Source organism: Acanthisitta chloris, unplaced genomic scaffold (genome assembly GCF_000695815.1).
Source record: "Acanthisitta chloris isolate BGI_N310 unplaced genomic scaffold, ASM69581v1 scaffold39527, whole genome shotgun sequence".
Taxonomy (NCBI): Eukaryota; Metazoa; Chordata; class Aves; order Passeriformes; family Acanthisittidae; genus Acanthisitta; species Acanthisitta chloris.
In genome coordinates, this window is record NW_008682729.1 from 32228 (window position 1) to 48673 (window position 16446).

Here is a 16446-nt window from a genome sequence, read left to right on the forward strand (position 1 = left end):
ATGCCTTTTGTGCAGGTGATGTGGACCTTGGCTGAGCATTACATGCTTATGGAGAAGCTCCCAGAACATTCTGTAGCAGGCAGGGTGCCCGTGGCTGTGCCCTGGGGCGATGGGCTGCTCCTGAGCTCTGTCTGCTCTGCAGTCAAAGCTGGGCAGCTGCAGGTTCTGGGGACTTGGAGCAGCACCAGCTACTCATCATTTCCCAAAGGACATCCAGCCCTGAGTAAATATTGTGATTAGGGCTTTTATAATGTTGCACATGTGAGATGGAGATCGGGACAGTTTGTGGGAACATGGTGAGACCCCTGTCCATGGGAACCTGCACCCCTAGGCTGGTGTCCCTCACTTCCAAAAGATTGTGCAAATGTTTTAATCCACCAATCATGGATTCAGCCACTCATCCCATCAAGGTTTGCCCCAATTTTGGCCGTGTCCTTGCACATGGATGTTGGTATTCATTGGGCTAGCACCTGCATTACAACAAAAACTTGATTTTAGGAGGGCATGAAACACACTGGTGTATTTTTTTCAGGAAGCTGATTAAAAAGAAGGTTTAGCTAGTTCAGAAATGTTTCTGTAAAAAAATTCTTTGAACGTTTCTGCCAAGCAACTAAATATTTCCTGGATTTTCTGCAGTGGTATGTTGAAAGAATAACCTTGTTCTCAAAACCCCTGTGTCAGCTCCTTTAGACTTGTCAGTAGTTTAAAAGATTTTATTGATAAAATGGATAAATATCTGCATATGACCACCAAAGCAGAAATGATGGCTAAAGTGCATTTCCTACTGAAGGGATATTGGAAAAAAAGCAATGAAGATAGATCATTGGTGAGAATATTGCCACTAAAGTGCTGTGTCAACACTTCCAAAAAAAGAAGGTGGGGTTAAAAATAGTATGAAATACAGAATGCTGCCGTCTTCCTAAACCAGCAGAGCGTATGTTGGGATATATAGAAAAAAACAAGTCTTCATTTCCTTGTATTTCTTTCACCTTAAGAAAACAGCATCTTGCAAGGACTTGGAGGCTTTTACAATACTTTTTAATGTCAGCACTTAATTTGGTGTTGCTTTTTGTGGAATAACAGTTTCTGTGCAGCGAGAGCATGCACTGACACCCCTGGAGCCATCCTTCACCCCGTTAGCCTGTCGGAATGACGGAGCAGCCACACGGTGCGGCCACCCGATAAACCTGTTATCTGCCTGCTCCTCCTGCCGGCAGCGCTCCCAATCTCCTTGGAACATGAAAAATTGACACCACCTCAGGCAGAAATCTGTTTCGAAAAGGAAGCTCCATTTATAAGTAGCTAATGAAATGGGGGGTGTGCGTGCGCCTGTGCAGCCTCTCCTGTTGCTGCCCTTGTGCAGGATGCAGATAATCCGTGCTGCAGGGAGCGCAGACATCCTGGCCAGGCAGCTGCATGCCTTCACCTTCCAGGGCCCTGGCTGTGGGAGCAGGAGCTCCTGGCAAACACGGCACTGCCACTGGTTCTTTGTGTGCTGGAGCAATCGATCAAGGCTGCTCATGGCCCTGGGCTGGGCAGAGCTGGGGAAGTGTGTTTAAATGGTGTATGGCAGTGAGATGGTGATCCCTCTCCTCTGCACACTGTGTTTCTCTCTCTGAAAGTAACAAATCTTGAGGCCCCTTTGCTCCCCACCACGAAGGGTGAGGAAGGGTTTATGGCTGTTAATTTTCATCAGTCTTTGAGAAGTTGGGTTATCTAAAACACCAGGTCTGTGCTTAATGCAGACCTGCAGGCAGGACGCAGTGCCAAATGGTTTGGGAAGGGAGAGAAACTTAGGCTGCTCTCCTGTGCTTTGCACTGTTGTGCTTGGGTTCCAGGCACGTGGCTCAGTCACCTCTCAGTGACACTGTGGTTGGACATTGACACAGATGTCTCCTGGGTGCTTGCAGTGTTGACTTTTTACTTGGCTCCAGGGTTTGTGCTGTAAAATATGACCCCAAAGTGCAATCGAGAAGACTGTAAACACGTTTATTTGGTTGTTTCTGGTTTGTTGTGGCCCATTCATATTCATTGATGGGATTTTCTGTAAATGAAAGGGGTTGGTCTGAGGATATTTCCTCTGGCTTGTACCAGTTCAATCTCTGTGTGAGCTGCGTACTGGCACAGGTATTCCTTTCTCCAGCTCTATTGTTTCAGTAAATGTCCTTGCTTTGGTATCCTGAGGGTCATTTGGGTGACAGTGCCAGCTTCAGCCAGGGCTCCTTTAGGCCTAAAGGAGGAGGCAGAATGTGGTGTCTTTGGGCTGTGGTGAAGAGTCCCAAAGCACGTGTGCTGCTGGGCAGGCACGGAGCCTGGGGAGGAAACCAGAGTGGAACTTGTCCTCTATGTAATGCACTTTCTCAGGTCCCTGAGGCAAAGGAGAAGGAGCTCTCACTGGCTGGGATGGGTTGGGGCAGGTGAGGAGCTATCTGTGCTTCCAGCAGACATGGCTTGTGGCTCTCACCGCTGCTCTGTCTCATCTCACCGTGATGGGAAGGAACCAGGGTTCTGCTTATCAACAGTTATACACCTGAGTCCTAGTAGTAAATTTAATGGCATGTTACAGAGGAAAATAAGCTTTTGTTCCTGATCTCAGCATGCAATTTTCATTTTGTGTCTCTAGAACATGTCTGTTCCATCTTGGCCTCCCTCCTGCGAAACCTGAGAGGGCAGCAGAGGACACGGTTACTGAATAAATTCACAGAGAATGACAGTGAGAAGGTGAGTGCTGAATATGTGTCTCGATTTCTGGGCTGCGGGGTGGGAAAATACTTTCTCAGGGCAGAGTGCCTGTGTGCACTCGCTAAGTTATGAAAAACCATCATCATACCTGCCTGCAGAGACTTGTGCTGTCACAGACAACCATTGCCTCTTTTGTGTTATATCTACAAACTGGAGAACTCGAATATTTTTAGTGCTTGGCCTCCCACATTACCTGTGCTCTTGTTGTCGGGTCCTCCTGCACATGGTAGTAGTGATTCTCTGTCCTTTGTTGTGCCTCTGCTGAAGCCTGACCACAGAGCACATTATGTGGCATTGCATTGTGCTGGCTCTGAGACTAAGGCAGCGTGGAAAGGTGCCAGTGTGTCTGGTGAAGCTCTTTTGCAGAGAGCTTAGGAATGGCTGTGGTACACATTTAACATTCCCCACTCCTCTCCTAGAATGTCTCACTTCAGCGGTGTTTGCTCTGGGAAATTCTTTCCAAAATATTTACATGGTGGTAGATAGATCAAAGAGCTGTGGAACAGAAACAGCAACTTTTGCAAACCAGGAATCCCAAGGGATTTGTAAATCCTGCCACTGGGAAAATACTGCTTCCTTAGCATTCCTCATTAGTGTGTTTTAAAGGTGTTTTTCATAACCTGTTCTGCCATTTGCAGAAAATTACTAGATAGAATTTCAGTTGCCTAACACAGTTCAGAGAAGAGCAGGAGAGCTGGCGCATCCAGCGCAGACAGAGAGGTCCACTGGGGAAAGCAGGAGCCTGGAGAACCACAGCACAGAGAGAAAGAGCTGGGGACACGTGTCTGTTCACCGATGTTTATCTGGTGCTGATGGGACTGTGGTCCTATACAGGGTTACATCCAAACACCTGCAGCCTCAGTGTGGCCAGCACTTGTACCCTCCTTCTGCAATGTGTTGCTTCCCAGGAGGGACAGAGTTGCCTGTGGCTTTGTGAAGGGTGAAGCTGGGAGGAAAACAAAATCCCACAAAGGATTAAAGATGATTACACTGTACCTTTTTCTTTCTTATGTCTGCCTCTTCTGTCCTTGCAGGTTGATAGGCTGATGGAACTGTATTTTAAGTACCTGGATGCAATGCAGGCAGCTGATAAGAAGATTGATGGCGAGAAACACGTAGGTATTGCTTAAGTTTCACCAGGTCATGTGTGTAACACCTCTGCACAGGACTTCTGACTCAGCCAGGTCACTCTTCTCAGCTGTGCCCTCATACCTGTGCTGTTACCTGTTAATTGCTATTGCCTCACTCCAACTTATAGGTTCTCAGATAAAATGGGCTGAGAGCTCTACAGCAAGGGCTTCTGGCCTTTGCTTAGAGTGAATTTTACTAGAAAGGCCTAAGTCTGTGCTTCAATTTGCCTTCACTTTTACCTGCCTGCAGTCTTGCTTGGTTTGGCAGACGGAGAGTAGGTGAAATGCAGAGAGACAATTACCTGATAATGTGCAAGGCCTCCTACCCTGGTCTGTGGAGTTCTGATCAGCAGCGAGAAAGCGTTTGTGTTGATGAGTTGGCTGAGGTGCAGCCAAGGGCTGTGTGCTCTCTGCACACCAGCAGCGAATGTTTGAGTGACACAAGCCTTGGTACCGCGCAGCACTTTCTTGGATCTGAAGCTGGAACAGACCTTTTGAAAAAGAGCGAGTGGCTGGAGTCAGGAAGCAGCTTGCAGAGCTGTTAGCGAGCTTGGCCAGCTTCCCACAAGATTATCTGTATCAGCACTGAGGAGGGTGTGAGATTGATTAGCGCTGACGGAGAGCAATGGCTGCAGCTGCCATCCCGCACGCCGCACGCTCGTGTGCCATGGGCAGCTGCCCCCCACCAGGCCCTGACAAACAGCTGCCTGCCCGCTGCCAAGGCAGCTTCTCCGGGCACTGCCAAACATTCCGAGGGCATCGGAGCGCTGCTGCTGCTCAAAGAGGCACGGGAGTGAGTGATGAATGGGGCTGCTTTTGCTGCCAGTGCTCAGGCTCCATATGGCTCCAGCGAGTGGTGGCCTGGAGAAAAACAGTTTACCCTTTCCCACTCTTCCTCCATGCTCTGTCCATCGTCCTCAGAGCAGGGCAAGAAATTATTTCTTGTTTACGTTTCGGTGTTGGTGTGAGGGCTTTAGAACTCAAAAACCAGGATGGATTTTCCTCGCCGAAGCCTTGTGGTGTGTTGGAGCTGCTGTGCAGAGCCCTAAAATGCCTCATGCAGAATAAGGGTATGTGCCCTTTATCCAGGAACACCCTGGAGCAGCTTGCAAACATTAACATCTGTAGCAAACAGCCAGAACAAAGCAGGGGTGGAGGAATTTGAGTGTGAAGAAGCTTGTGTGGAAGCTCTTTAATTAATAATATTAACTCATTTGTGTTACTGATGCACTGAAACTGAGGAACCTCAGGTTTTCCTCCTGTATCCAGAATAAATGGGTCTCAATTCTTCACCTCCTATTATAATTAATAATAGAATTTGGCAGAAACATCTCATGAGTGCAATAGATTGGGCATGACGTGTATGAAATATGACAGTGAGGTTCATTACTAGCTTGGAACACTCTTGGAATTATCATTTGCTTTATTTTGTATTGACCATCTGTATCCTTAGGTGGTCAGTGGGACAATCTTCTGAGACCTGAAGTGGCTAAAGTGTTTTCCCTGTGCAGAAGCAGGGAAAAGCCATCATTCTGTCTGTCACATCATGGCAGTGTCTGGCTGTAATGGGATTTATGGAGCACTTTAATGTTCCTAGTTGTGGCACATGAATCACTGAGGTGAATGGTATGAACGCTTTAGAAACTGTTCTCTGGCACTTGGGGGCTTTTGACCTTCCCCTTGCAGTAGAGGACATAGTACCCCAAAAATCTGGAATACAGATCCTCACCTTTCTCCCTGCCCCACAGAAAAGTGTCACCTGGTGAGATTTTACAGGTTCAGCCTATCCCAATGAGAGTGAGATCTGAGTCTGATGGACAGAGTATCCTGGTGTAAGTCTTGCATTACAAGGAGTGCAAAGCTGATTACACAAGGAATGACTGAGTGCTTTATCTTTAGTAGTGCAGCTGGCATAAGAAGCTCCTGCTCTTGCAGCACTCCTTCTTTTTCTTTCTTTTAGCTTGGCTCGTTTTAATGGTCTGGTTCATAGTCCTGCTCTTCCACCCATGGCAGGGATGGTGGGGGAATAGTTGAGGGTGGAAGAGAGGGGAGGAATTTCTGAAGCCAACTGTTTTGAGGAGGAATAGTTGTAATAAAACTGCACCCTTAATCTGGACAGTGAAACAGGATGAGGTCACTGAGCCCTTTCTCAGTGTTACCCCCTTGTTTGTTTTGGTGAAATCTGTTCAGAAGGGATCAGAGGTGATAACTTGGTAATTATCCTAATTGCTGTGTGAAACCCAGGAGCACAGTCCATGAGAACATTGTCTCCAGCACCTGACACCTGCCTTAGCACTTTTCTCAGAGTTTTTAGGTAATGAAAGTATCTTGTTCTCCTCTCAAGTTATTTAATTATTTCTGTAGGAAATGGTGCAAAATCCTGTGGCTCTTGCCCCCCTCTAAAATAAGGTATAATTATGCGTGGCAGTGATAGCTTTGACGATCTCTTAAGATGGTAGGAAAAGACAGGAGATGGTTTAATATTTTTATAGTTCCACAGAAAATTATGCTCAGCAGGTTTATTCGATAAAATATTCTCACCAGACACTTTGCGCTATAATGACTTACAAATTACATGCTAATTGTGCTACAGTTCAGCCACTCCATCCTTAAAAGGGAGAGGTGGAACTCCTAGGATGAGTGTGGTGTCCACAGCTGGGGATAACAGGTTGGGATTTGTGTCAGCCTTTCCTCTCAGTTTGGTGTAGAAAGACTGAATTGCCTGGAGCTGTGCCGAGGGCAGGACAGTTCATCCTGGTGGGGGTTGAGTGTGCAAGGGAGAGGAACATCCTGGTGTAATGGAGCATGGCTGGGTTTGAACTGTCAGTGCTCCAGACTTTCCCAGCACATGGCCAGTGAGCCCAGGTAAGCCTTGGATATTCTTGCTGAGACTGATGTGTGTTTTTAGCCAACTGCCCTGACCTGGGTTCTGTTTCTTGCTGGTGAAGCTTGAGCTTGGAACAAGAGCTGCTGCTCTGTTTTCTGCTCTATAGGAGTCACAATGAGCTTTGCAGCTCTTGTAGACTGGAGGCTCAATTTACAGAAATTCAAGCATGATTCTGCATGTAAGGCAGAAATTAAAGTCCTTTCCATATCAGAGGGCTCTGATGGTTTCTTGTGTGGTTCTGAAAGCCTCTTGGCCACCTTGATGTGACCTGGAATCTGTAAGCTCTCCTGGCTGCAGCAGAGCCCATGCTCAACCAGGGTCATTCAATGTCAATGTCAAAGGGACTGCGTCATCTGCAGCCTCTTTGAGTGAAAAAGGTTTCTGAGGACATCACTGTCACAGCAGTGAGTTTGAGAGCAGGTGGTTCTGGACAGTCCTTGTTACCTGTTACCTTCACCCAAGACTTCTGCTTGCTCCTCTCCCATGCCAGCATCAATCTCTGTCTCCTGCTTATCCTTGTTGACCCAGGGCTTAGCAATGGCCATGAGTGTGGCTCAGCCTGTGGTCTGAAGGCACCTCCTGAGCATGTCTCGCATCCCTTGGCACTCCCCAGTGATACAGACAGAAAATTGTAAGGGGAGAGACTCAGTACTTGGAGTAAGAGACATGTTACAGTAGTTGTTTTGGTGCACAGCCATTTGTAGCCTTCCCATCTCTATTCACCTGGACTTGGCCTCACTGTTCCACCCAGTGAGAACATAAAACCAGGATCCTGAAGGTGATTGCTTTGGATCAGTGCTCATTCCTTCTGCCTCTGCCCAGCTGTCCTGTATGTGCTGGATGGTGAGTGATAGGTGAGGAAGGATGGGGAGAATCTATTCCAGTGCCTCTGTGGAGCAGGTGTGATCTTTGATACAGCACTGGCAGATCCATCGTGTCTTTAGGTTTGGGGTTTCTACTTGACACCTCGAGGCCTGTCAGTCCTGCCTCATTAGTGTGAGAGAAGCTCATTTTAGCTTCACAGAAGCCCATCTTATTGCTGTCTTCTCCCATCAGCAAGGGGCACCTCAGTACATATTGCTGGCAGATTAGAAATGGCACCTGAGCGCTCATTTGGAGGTTAGCAAGTGACAGCTTTGAACGAGAGACCAAGTGGGAAGGAGGCTGTTTGGTACTGTACTGGAGGCAGATTAGCATTGATAGATAGGGTGGCTGTGGCTTTAGGGGTGAAAAAAAAAAAAGCTGTGAAAAGGCACCTTAAAACTGTACCTGCCTTCTAATTCATATCTGCTTAATTTACTGGCACAAAATAATCTTCTCTGCCAAGAGGGGCTGTTAGAGCTGCCACTGCTGTGCAATCAGGACCACAGCTGCCTGGATCCAGCTCCTGTGATCGCTGTGCTCAGATCAGAATACAGAGCAGACCCAGCCTTTGTCTCCTGCTCTGGAGATTCAGAGTCCTGGCCTGTGGATGTTTTTCTGCTCAGGAATTTAGCACCGTTGAGCAGAGCAGCCAATGAGCCTGTGTACCGTGTGGAGGCTGAGTGGTGGTTCAGGAGTGAGTGTCTTGTCTTTCTTGAATGGGTTTTTTTGATAATTCAGTCAGTATTCTGCTCTGTCACTAGCCAGACTCATCATTGCTTAGCTTTAGAGACCAGATTTAATCAGATTCCTGCCATTTGGCATGGATGCAGGGTGAGGGAAGTCACTCCTTGCACAAAATTGGATTTTTCTATTTACTGGCAAGAGCTCACATCCAGGCTTTGCCCAGTCATGCCTATGCCCACGATTTTGAGAACCTGGAGTAAATGACAGTTGTGCACACACTGGAGTCTACAGGATCTGATGCTGAAGCATCACATCTGAGCGTAGCCAAAGCAGTCGACTTCACAGTATGGATAACTTTGCATTTCCTTTTAAATCTGACTTTCTTTACTGGCAGACTAGATTCCAGGAGGAAAGGAAAATTATTTCATTACCTGAGCTCTCCTCTTCCTTTCAGGAGGCAGTGGGAACTGACTGTCCTTCTAAGTCACTCTGATGGTTTTCTGTCCAGGAAGCATCCATTGCACCCCTCCAGGGAGAGGTGCACAGGGCTCTTTTCCTTCTTGTGCCTAAAAATCTCGACCTACCATTAGATGCAAAGGCTTGGCTTGACAAAACAGGGAAATCTGGCAGCCTCAGTCAGGTTTGGTGCTGCTGACCTTGTGTGTGTGTGTGCCTGGAGCACGTGCGTCCCGAGGAAGCGCGTCCTGTGGAGCGTTGCAGGTACGGAGCGCTCGCAGGTGATGGCTCTAATGAGGAAATATTGCTCCTCCGGCGTGTGCCCACCTGCCAGACGGCTGTGGAATAAATCACAGAGCTGCAGCGAGCTCACAGGGCCTGACAAGCTGCTTCCTTTGTTTAAGAACGAAACCAGAAAACAAACCCCAGCACGCAGAAGGTCACATGTGACGCAGTTGTTTGGGCCCTCCATGAGGATGGAGGGCAGGCACGGCCCCAGGGCAGGGCCAGCCCAGCGCAGGGGAGGCTTGGGTGGCTCTTCCCTGTGTTTTGAAGAAAAAGCTCTGTCTAGACATGAGGAATGGAATGGAACAGAGGAGTGGAATGGCCTCTTGTGTCCTCCCTCCTGGCAGGGTTCACTGGTGAAACCCATGTGTGCAGGGGATGGATGATGGGTCAGCATTCCCATGGGAGCCAGTGCTCATCTGCTTACAGACCCTGACCTGGGTCCATCCTGGCAGTACCCCTCACAAACACAGCTGGAAGAGCCCAGCTGGGCCTGGGAAAGCTGCCCTTGTGTGGAATGTTCAGTCAGTAATAAAGCTGGAAACCTGATGGGTCTTTGAGTCTGCCGGAGTCATGTTCTGCACTGCCGAACAGCACCCTCAGATGGCCAGTAAAGAGCAGGTTTTGTTCCATTCTGACAAAGAGCTTGTAAATCACGGATACATGAGTTTGTTCCATAGTCACACTCTCTCACAGCTCAGCGTAGAAATATAATCTGTCTGTTTAAATTAGAATTTTAACTTGCAGATGGACACACTTAGCAATCAGCAAAGGCAAAACCTTCAAAACTGACTGAAATGTTTTGTGAATTTAAATGAGTTATGAGAAGTACCTCTTTGGTGAGAAATATATAGCTGTTAATGCTTTGGGGAACAAAACGTTTCTTAAGAAACCACAAACATTACCAGCATTTTGCCACTCTTATGGGAAGTGCTCTGAGATGGTTCTCACACCTTTCTTATGTGTGGCTTTACAGGACATGGTGCGTCGGGGAGAGATCATAGATGATGACATGGAAGATGAATTCTATCTCCGTCGCCTGGATGCTGGGCTCTTTGTGCTGCAGCTCATCTGTTACATCATGGCAGAGATCTGTAATGCCAATGTTCCCCAGGTAAAGATGTCTACAGTGTTAGCAGATTCTCTGTTTCCATCCATGATGCAAACAAGACTCTTAATCCTTGCAGATGCTGCTGTGTTGAGTAATTGTCTCTCTAATTCACTTGTGAGGAAACCTCCTGCTTATTGCACTGTGTTCATACAGCTCCATCAAGTTGCAGCAGTTAGAAGGGTGTTAGTGAGGACAGAAGCTGATCATGGTCACTCAGTTCATACAGAACTTTCCAGGGTTTGAAATGGAAAGATCTTGGAGCAGTGGAAGGGGACCTGTTCTCAGGAGGTGTCACAAAGGCACAGCTACAGCTGGTGACTTTTTTTGATCTGTGCGCAATGCTGCATCTCTTTGTTGGTGTCAGTACACAGGGTTTGTGAATACCTTCTGTGGTTACTTGTACCTGTGCCACATGCCTTCTGGGTCTTCCTGAGTAGGTGCTCCAGGACTGAGGACTAGTAGGGCTGAGTTGGGTTTTGTGGTGCTCAGGTCTCTGCTTGTCCCTCAAAGTGGGAAAAAGTGGGACTGTGCATGGATTTGTATTGCACTGAAGATGACTTTCTTCTCTTTCCTACTCCCCCTCAGATTCGTCAGAGAGTCCACCAGATCCTGAACATGAGAGGCAGCTCCATTAAAATAGTTCGACACATCCTGAAGGGTGAGTTGAGATATCCCTGTGCAAGTGTCTCATTGCTGCCAGGGACAGCTTGGTCATCGCTGTGTAGGATGAGCCTTCACATGTAATTCTCCTTGGCTTCATGAGCCTCTCCAGGCAGCAGCTGAGCAGTGTTCCAAGGACCTGGCAGGCCTGGAATCACCCTGATTAGTGGCATGCTTTGCTCTGCCTCTGAGTTAGGACACTTGCTGTAGCTGCTGTCAGGGAATGGCACATCACTTCATGCTTCCATCAGCTCCAGCCTGGCTGGAACTCACTGCTGACATTAACGTGAGAGCAAATATTTAAGGGAAGTGTACATGCATGCTAGAGAGAAGAATAGTGGAGTCTCATCTTTCATTAACACGGCCCTGCACTTTACCATCTGCACCATATTAGTACCCGTGGTGTATTTGTCTTGTTCTTAGTGTCAGATTAATATGGATTATAGCATTAAAGTATCCTCTGTAGCTTTAAAATGTAGCTGTTGTGATTTGCAATCCCAGTTTTAAAGTACTGCTTGTTATTTTTAATGCTTCTGTTGAATTAGAGCAATGCCTATTTGAGTCTGGCCCTTCTCTGCAGCCTGCTGTCCTTCAGCAGCTGCAGCCAGCGGAACTGGGGGAGAGGAGGGCAGGGCTCAGCTCTCCCCACGGCCCCTTGGAGCTGTAAGGCTTAGCAGGAGCAGCTGGAAAGCTGCTGCCCAGGGAAGGTGCTTCCTCATGGAGTGTGTCTGCTCCTGAGGGGCTGTGATGTTTTGAGTGAGGGTGAGGAGTCTGTTTCTTCTGGAGGGAAAGGAAGGTTGTCAGCATCTCTGTGGGATGTGTTATTTTGATGTCTCTGCTTTCTTTGGGAGCAACAGTGATATTCTCCTGGTGTTTTTTTTTCCCCACTTCAACACTGTCAGGTACAGGCAGCTCTTTTCTTGCAGAACCTGTCGGGTTTCTCCCTTCTCATATGCAGGAAAAAAGGGATCAGAAGGATGACCGGTGACGAAATTAAGAGTGATTTTCTGACAGTGTGAGATTACCTGCAGCTATAGGCAATCTCTTTGGCCCTTTTCCTTGGCCACCAAGTGCAAGTCAATGCCTGCTGATGAGCAGGAGAGCTGGATAGGATGTCTTTTCTGATTTTAATTATGATACTTGACAATTCCTGCCTCCAAACTGTCCATTTCCAATGTAGAGCATGGCACATGTCCACGTTCAGATTCCCACACTCGCCCTGGGCTGCTGGTGCCCGAGGGAGTTGTCTGCACACCTCGCTGGATTTGCACACCTCATGGTCACGGCTCTGGGTTGTTAATTTACATACCAAGCTGAATTGGAGGGCAGCTGCATTAAAATTTCATCTGATTCTTTCTTTCCCAGACAGTGACTTGCATTGTGAAACTTTCTCCGTGGTTGTATTGCATGTTGCAAGCTGAGGGTCATGCACAGGTTGGGTGCTCTCGGCAGCACTGCCTTCCCTGCCTGAAGGGGCACATGTGGCTTGTTAATAATACAGGGGATGGGGACAGAATTTGGGGCTTTGGCTGCAGCTCTCCCCACCTCTTATGCTTGCCAGTTATAGAGACTTTTTTTGTCACAATAGTCAAGACCTCAGCAATCAATTCCTTAGTGGGCCCTTGTGAAATCCTGCAGTGGGTGCAGCAGCTCCCAGCAGGCAGGAGCAGCACTGGGCTCAGCTGCACTTTGGGCTGTGAAATTCTAGTAGCTACACATCCATGGTCAGTGTGGATTCACCAGCTTTTAACAGCAGTGACACCACAGATATGCACCTGCCTCTCTGGAGGAGTCAGTTCCCTGAGCACAGCTTCCTGTTGGAACAAGGGTTTGGATGTGGACCCTGCAGCATGCTGGGGCCAGTGGGGCACTTCCAAAACTTCTCTGGAGTCAGAACTGCACGAGACTCTTAAGTGACTGAGAGATTGGGAGCTTGAGTCTTTAGCTGGAACATTTCCAGGCCACTTCTCAACTTGCTCTCAGGACAGATGAGGACTGGTTTATTTTTACTTTTCTTTCAGTGTTTTGCTCTTGTTCAGTTTTTATTTTCTATTTTTGCATACTAATTAGGTGCTCGGTTTTGAGTTTGATTTTTATGGCCTACATATTCTCCATGTTTCTCTGGCAACCTGACAGCTGATGGATCCCTTGGGGTGGCTCAGAATTACTTACGATGCAAGCAAGGAAGCAAGACTGTTTTCTTATGGTAGGGCTTTCAAGGAGGAGGAGTGGGCAGGGAATAACGGGAGGCTCATTAATGCATTTCTGCAGGCTGACCAGTCCTCCCACACTTCCTTTTGCTTGAAGATCAAGCATTTCTTGCAATGGGACACTTAGTTTATGCTTTGGAAGAGAATGACTGAATGGTGTGTGTCTTGCCTGGGGGATGTTTTGGGATGAAGGATGGATTCAGGATAGTGGATGGTGTTTGTGTCTTAGGGCAGTGCCTGGCCTCTATCTGATTGGGAACGGAGGGGTGAAATAGTGATACTCAGCCCTGGAATGGCAAAGCTCCCTGTTCCTCACGGATCCTCATGGATCAGCTGTTGGTCCCAGCTCCCTGGGGGAGCTCTGCAGGAGTGGTCCCTGGTGAGGTCCCTCCCCTGGTCACACACCTGGTGCCAGTGAAGCGAGCAGGCACACCCAGGAGCTGGGCAGGTGGAATGTCTGCTGCAGGTTCCAGCCCAAACCTCTTAGCACAGGTAAGCACAAAGGAAGGGTCAATGTGCTTTGAGGACAGAGCTCAGTCTGGCTCACGCTCCCTCCGTCTGTGCAGGCTTTGGAGCTTCCAATATCCATTACAAGCCTCAGTATTTCCCGATTGATTTTTACTGTTCTGTAACCATTGTATTTTGTCTAATGAAGCAGAAACCAATCTCAGGCCCTTTCCCTTTGTGTAGCTACAGCAGTGTGTAAGCTCTGGTTAACTGTTGGCAGGAGCAGCTTACATTTGATTTTTTTTTTTTACAGTCTCAGTGAAGTGTTGGAATTTTAAATAAAAAATTAAATACAGAAAATCTCGGTCGGAGATTTATTTTTTTAAGCCTGGTTCCAGGGGTTTTATGTGGTCTCTTCAAATGAGCATTAGCAGCTGTCGTAACCCAGTAAACAGTCTGCCTTGGAGTCACTGGGGCTTTAGTCTTACAACGCCTAAGCGTTTAGGAGGAGAAATGCTGAGCTTTTGGACAAGATTAAAGGAATTTGTGTCTTGCTTTTGTCTGGGTGATCTCACTGGGACAAAGGAAGGGCAGTGTCATTAGTGGCACTCAGCAGTTCTCTGCTCGAGCTGTGCTCTGAGCACTCTGGCTGTCCTTACAGCTGGGAGCAGAGCAGGCCCCAAGCCCACCACCTGCAGAGTGGGTGCTCCAAGGGCAGAGCTGCCTGGGGCCAGGCTGACCCAGGCTGTGCTGAGCTTGGAGACCACGGTCATCCCTCATGTGGGCATGGAGAGGCCACAGCAGGTGGGAACCATTGCCCTTGGACTATGGTAAGCACTGGCACTCACAGCTGCTGCTGCTGATCCAGAGGCTCTTATCCTGATGGAGCACAGAAAGGGCTTGTGGGGACAGAGCTGGCTCCTCTGCCTGCTCCCCGGGGCACACTGCTGACAGGCGGCTCTGGTACTGCCTGAGGGGACGTGAGAGCCTGAGCTAAGTGCTGGCTTGGGCTGGGAAGGGTATCCCATCCCTGTTGCACTGGGATCATCTCCTGCCTGGGGTTTGGATCCCCGATGGGCAGTGCAGCCCTCGGCCAAAGCACACACAGCACAGTGGGGCTGGGCCAGGCTACCCCACAGCAATCAGTCCATACAAAGAGCTACAAGGAATCCAGCCTTGTAGGAGCTTCCTGCTGCCTTTGTTAAGAGCAATAGAGAGCAGCTCCTCCCTCAGGGGAAGGTGCTCTGAGCTGATCCCTTTGCCAGGACCGCGGGCAGGTCAGGTTCACCTGCAGCAAACCTCAGCGTTCCCACCTGCTCTTGTTACAGGTACTGGATCAGATTATAAATATTAAAAAGATTTCTCCTAGAGGCCTGGCAAAGAGCTCTGCTTCTTGTACACAGGGAGAGAGAGAGTGCACACAGGAGGGAAGACTCCCACATCAGCTAACTTCTCTCTGCCCTCACTGCTTTCAGTGCTCTAATAACAAAGGCTTTGATGGAGCTCAGAGCATGTAGCAGTGCTAAACGTATAAATATTAAAGCAAACTTTCTACAGCAACTTACCATTCAGTGCTGAATACAAGCTGTTCTGTTTGTGTGGAAGAAGGGAAAGAATGCGAGCGGGCGGAGGCAGGGAAGTGCTGTCTAACCGGCAGCCTGCTCCTGATTTCCTCAGATTTGTTCAGCTCTTTGCTTCTGCAGCTCAAAACCTGCTTTTCATTTTCACTTTTTAAACCCTCTTTGAATATGCAGGTTCTGGTGGCAGGAAGGAGGGAGCTGGTATGGGATGAGAGCTGTCAGCTCCAAATGAATGTCAGGAAGAAGAGCTGCAGAGGGAATGTTTGGTTCTGTGGTGTTTAGCCGTGTGCATGGATGGGCACGACCTTGGTCAGGGTCTGGTGACCTCTGTCTGATGACAAAGAGTTTGGCTTGGAGATAAAACTGAACTGATGGGTTTTCTTCTGTGTGGGTTAAAAGCAATTGTAGATTGGGGAATTGGTGTCTCCTCAATGTCTTCTCAACAAAAATCCTCATTCAGGATGCTTGGACAACAGGCAGGTTAAACCCAGGACTTGGGAGTGTTTAATAGTTGTGTCACAGCCACTTCCCTGATGGCACTCAGTGTTCAAAGAGACCTGAGAACGGGTGATGTCCAGGACTGTTTGCATTTCTTGGGCATAATGCCATGATTCTTGTGCCAGGGAATGGGTGCTCCTGAGTGCTGGTGTCTGCCTGGGGAGAGAGCAGGACGTTCTCTGCGCCCTGTCTGCCACAAAAGTTTTCATGAGGGTCAATGGGTGTTTGTTATGCAAAGATTTAGCCCTGGGGATGGACAGGAAAACCATGCATGCTCCTTGCATTAATTCCCATTCGGCTGTTTGCAGTGGATGTGGATGTAGATTCCAGTGTGGTGTCTGCAGGAGGTGTTGTTCATTCCTGTCCCACTCAAAGCCTGTGTGTGTCTGCTCTCTCCCTGCAGAGTACGCAGAGAACATTGGCGATGGGAAGAACCAGGAGTTTCGGGAGAGCGAGCAGAAGCGGATCCTGGATCTGCTGGAGAATTTCTGAGGACCCAGAGACCAAACTCCATGTCTGCCCACAAGGACATGGCACCAGTTCTTCCTCCGTGTCTGCCTGCAAAGGCACAGCACCAGTTCTCCCTCCTTCCACTCCTCCTCCAGCCTCGATTGCAAGATGAAAGTGATGTTTCTATGAAACTGCTTCTAAATGGGATTTGGGATATATTAAAGACAGTTTGCTTTTTTTTTTTTAGCTCCTGGTTTGTTATTTAAGCAGTGTGCTGAGAGTGGGGCTGCAGCCACGTACCCCGCACAGGGCAGCACGAGGTTTCCCTTTTTTCTTTCTTTTTTCTCTCTTAAGTCAAGCTGCAGGAATCAGTGTGAAACAATACGAGTGTATGCATTGGAAAGAGGGTAGAGACGAAGCCTGGATGGCTCAGGAGACTGTT

At 48.3% G+C, this 16446-nt stretch overlaps 1 protein-coding gene across 1 annotated transcript in view; it reads left to right on the top strand.

The window, feature by feature from the left end:
* Positions 1-16046, top strand: part of CTNNBL1 (catenin, beta like 1) — a gene marked incomplete at its 5' end in the record, with an annotated part of 40836 nt that extends 24790 nt beyond the window's left edge. Inside the window, 5 exons of the mRNA XM_009078631.1 lie at positions 2624-2721; positions 3777-3857; positions 10025-10162; positions 10745-10817; positions 15958-16046. Of these exons, the coding sequence (XP_009076879.1) occupies positions 2624-2721; positions 3777-3857; positions 10025-10162; positions 10745-10817; positions 15958-16046 (479 nt within the window). The remainder of the gene's footprint in view (positions 1-2623; positions 2722-3776; positions 3858-10024; positions 10163-10744; positions 10818-15957) is intronic.
* Positions 16047-16446: the final 400 nt, after the last annotated feature.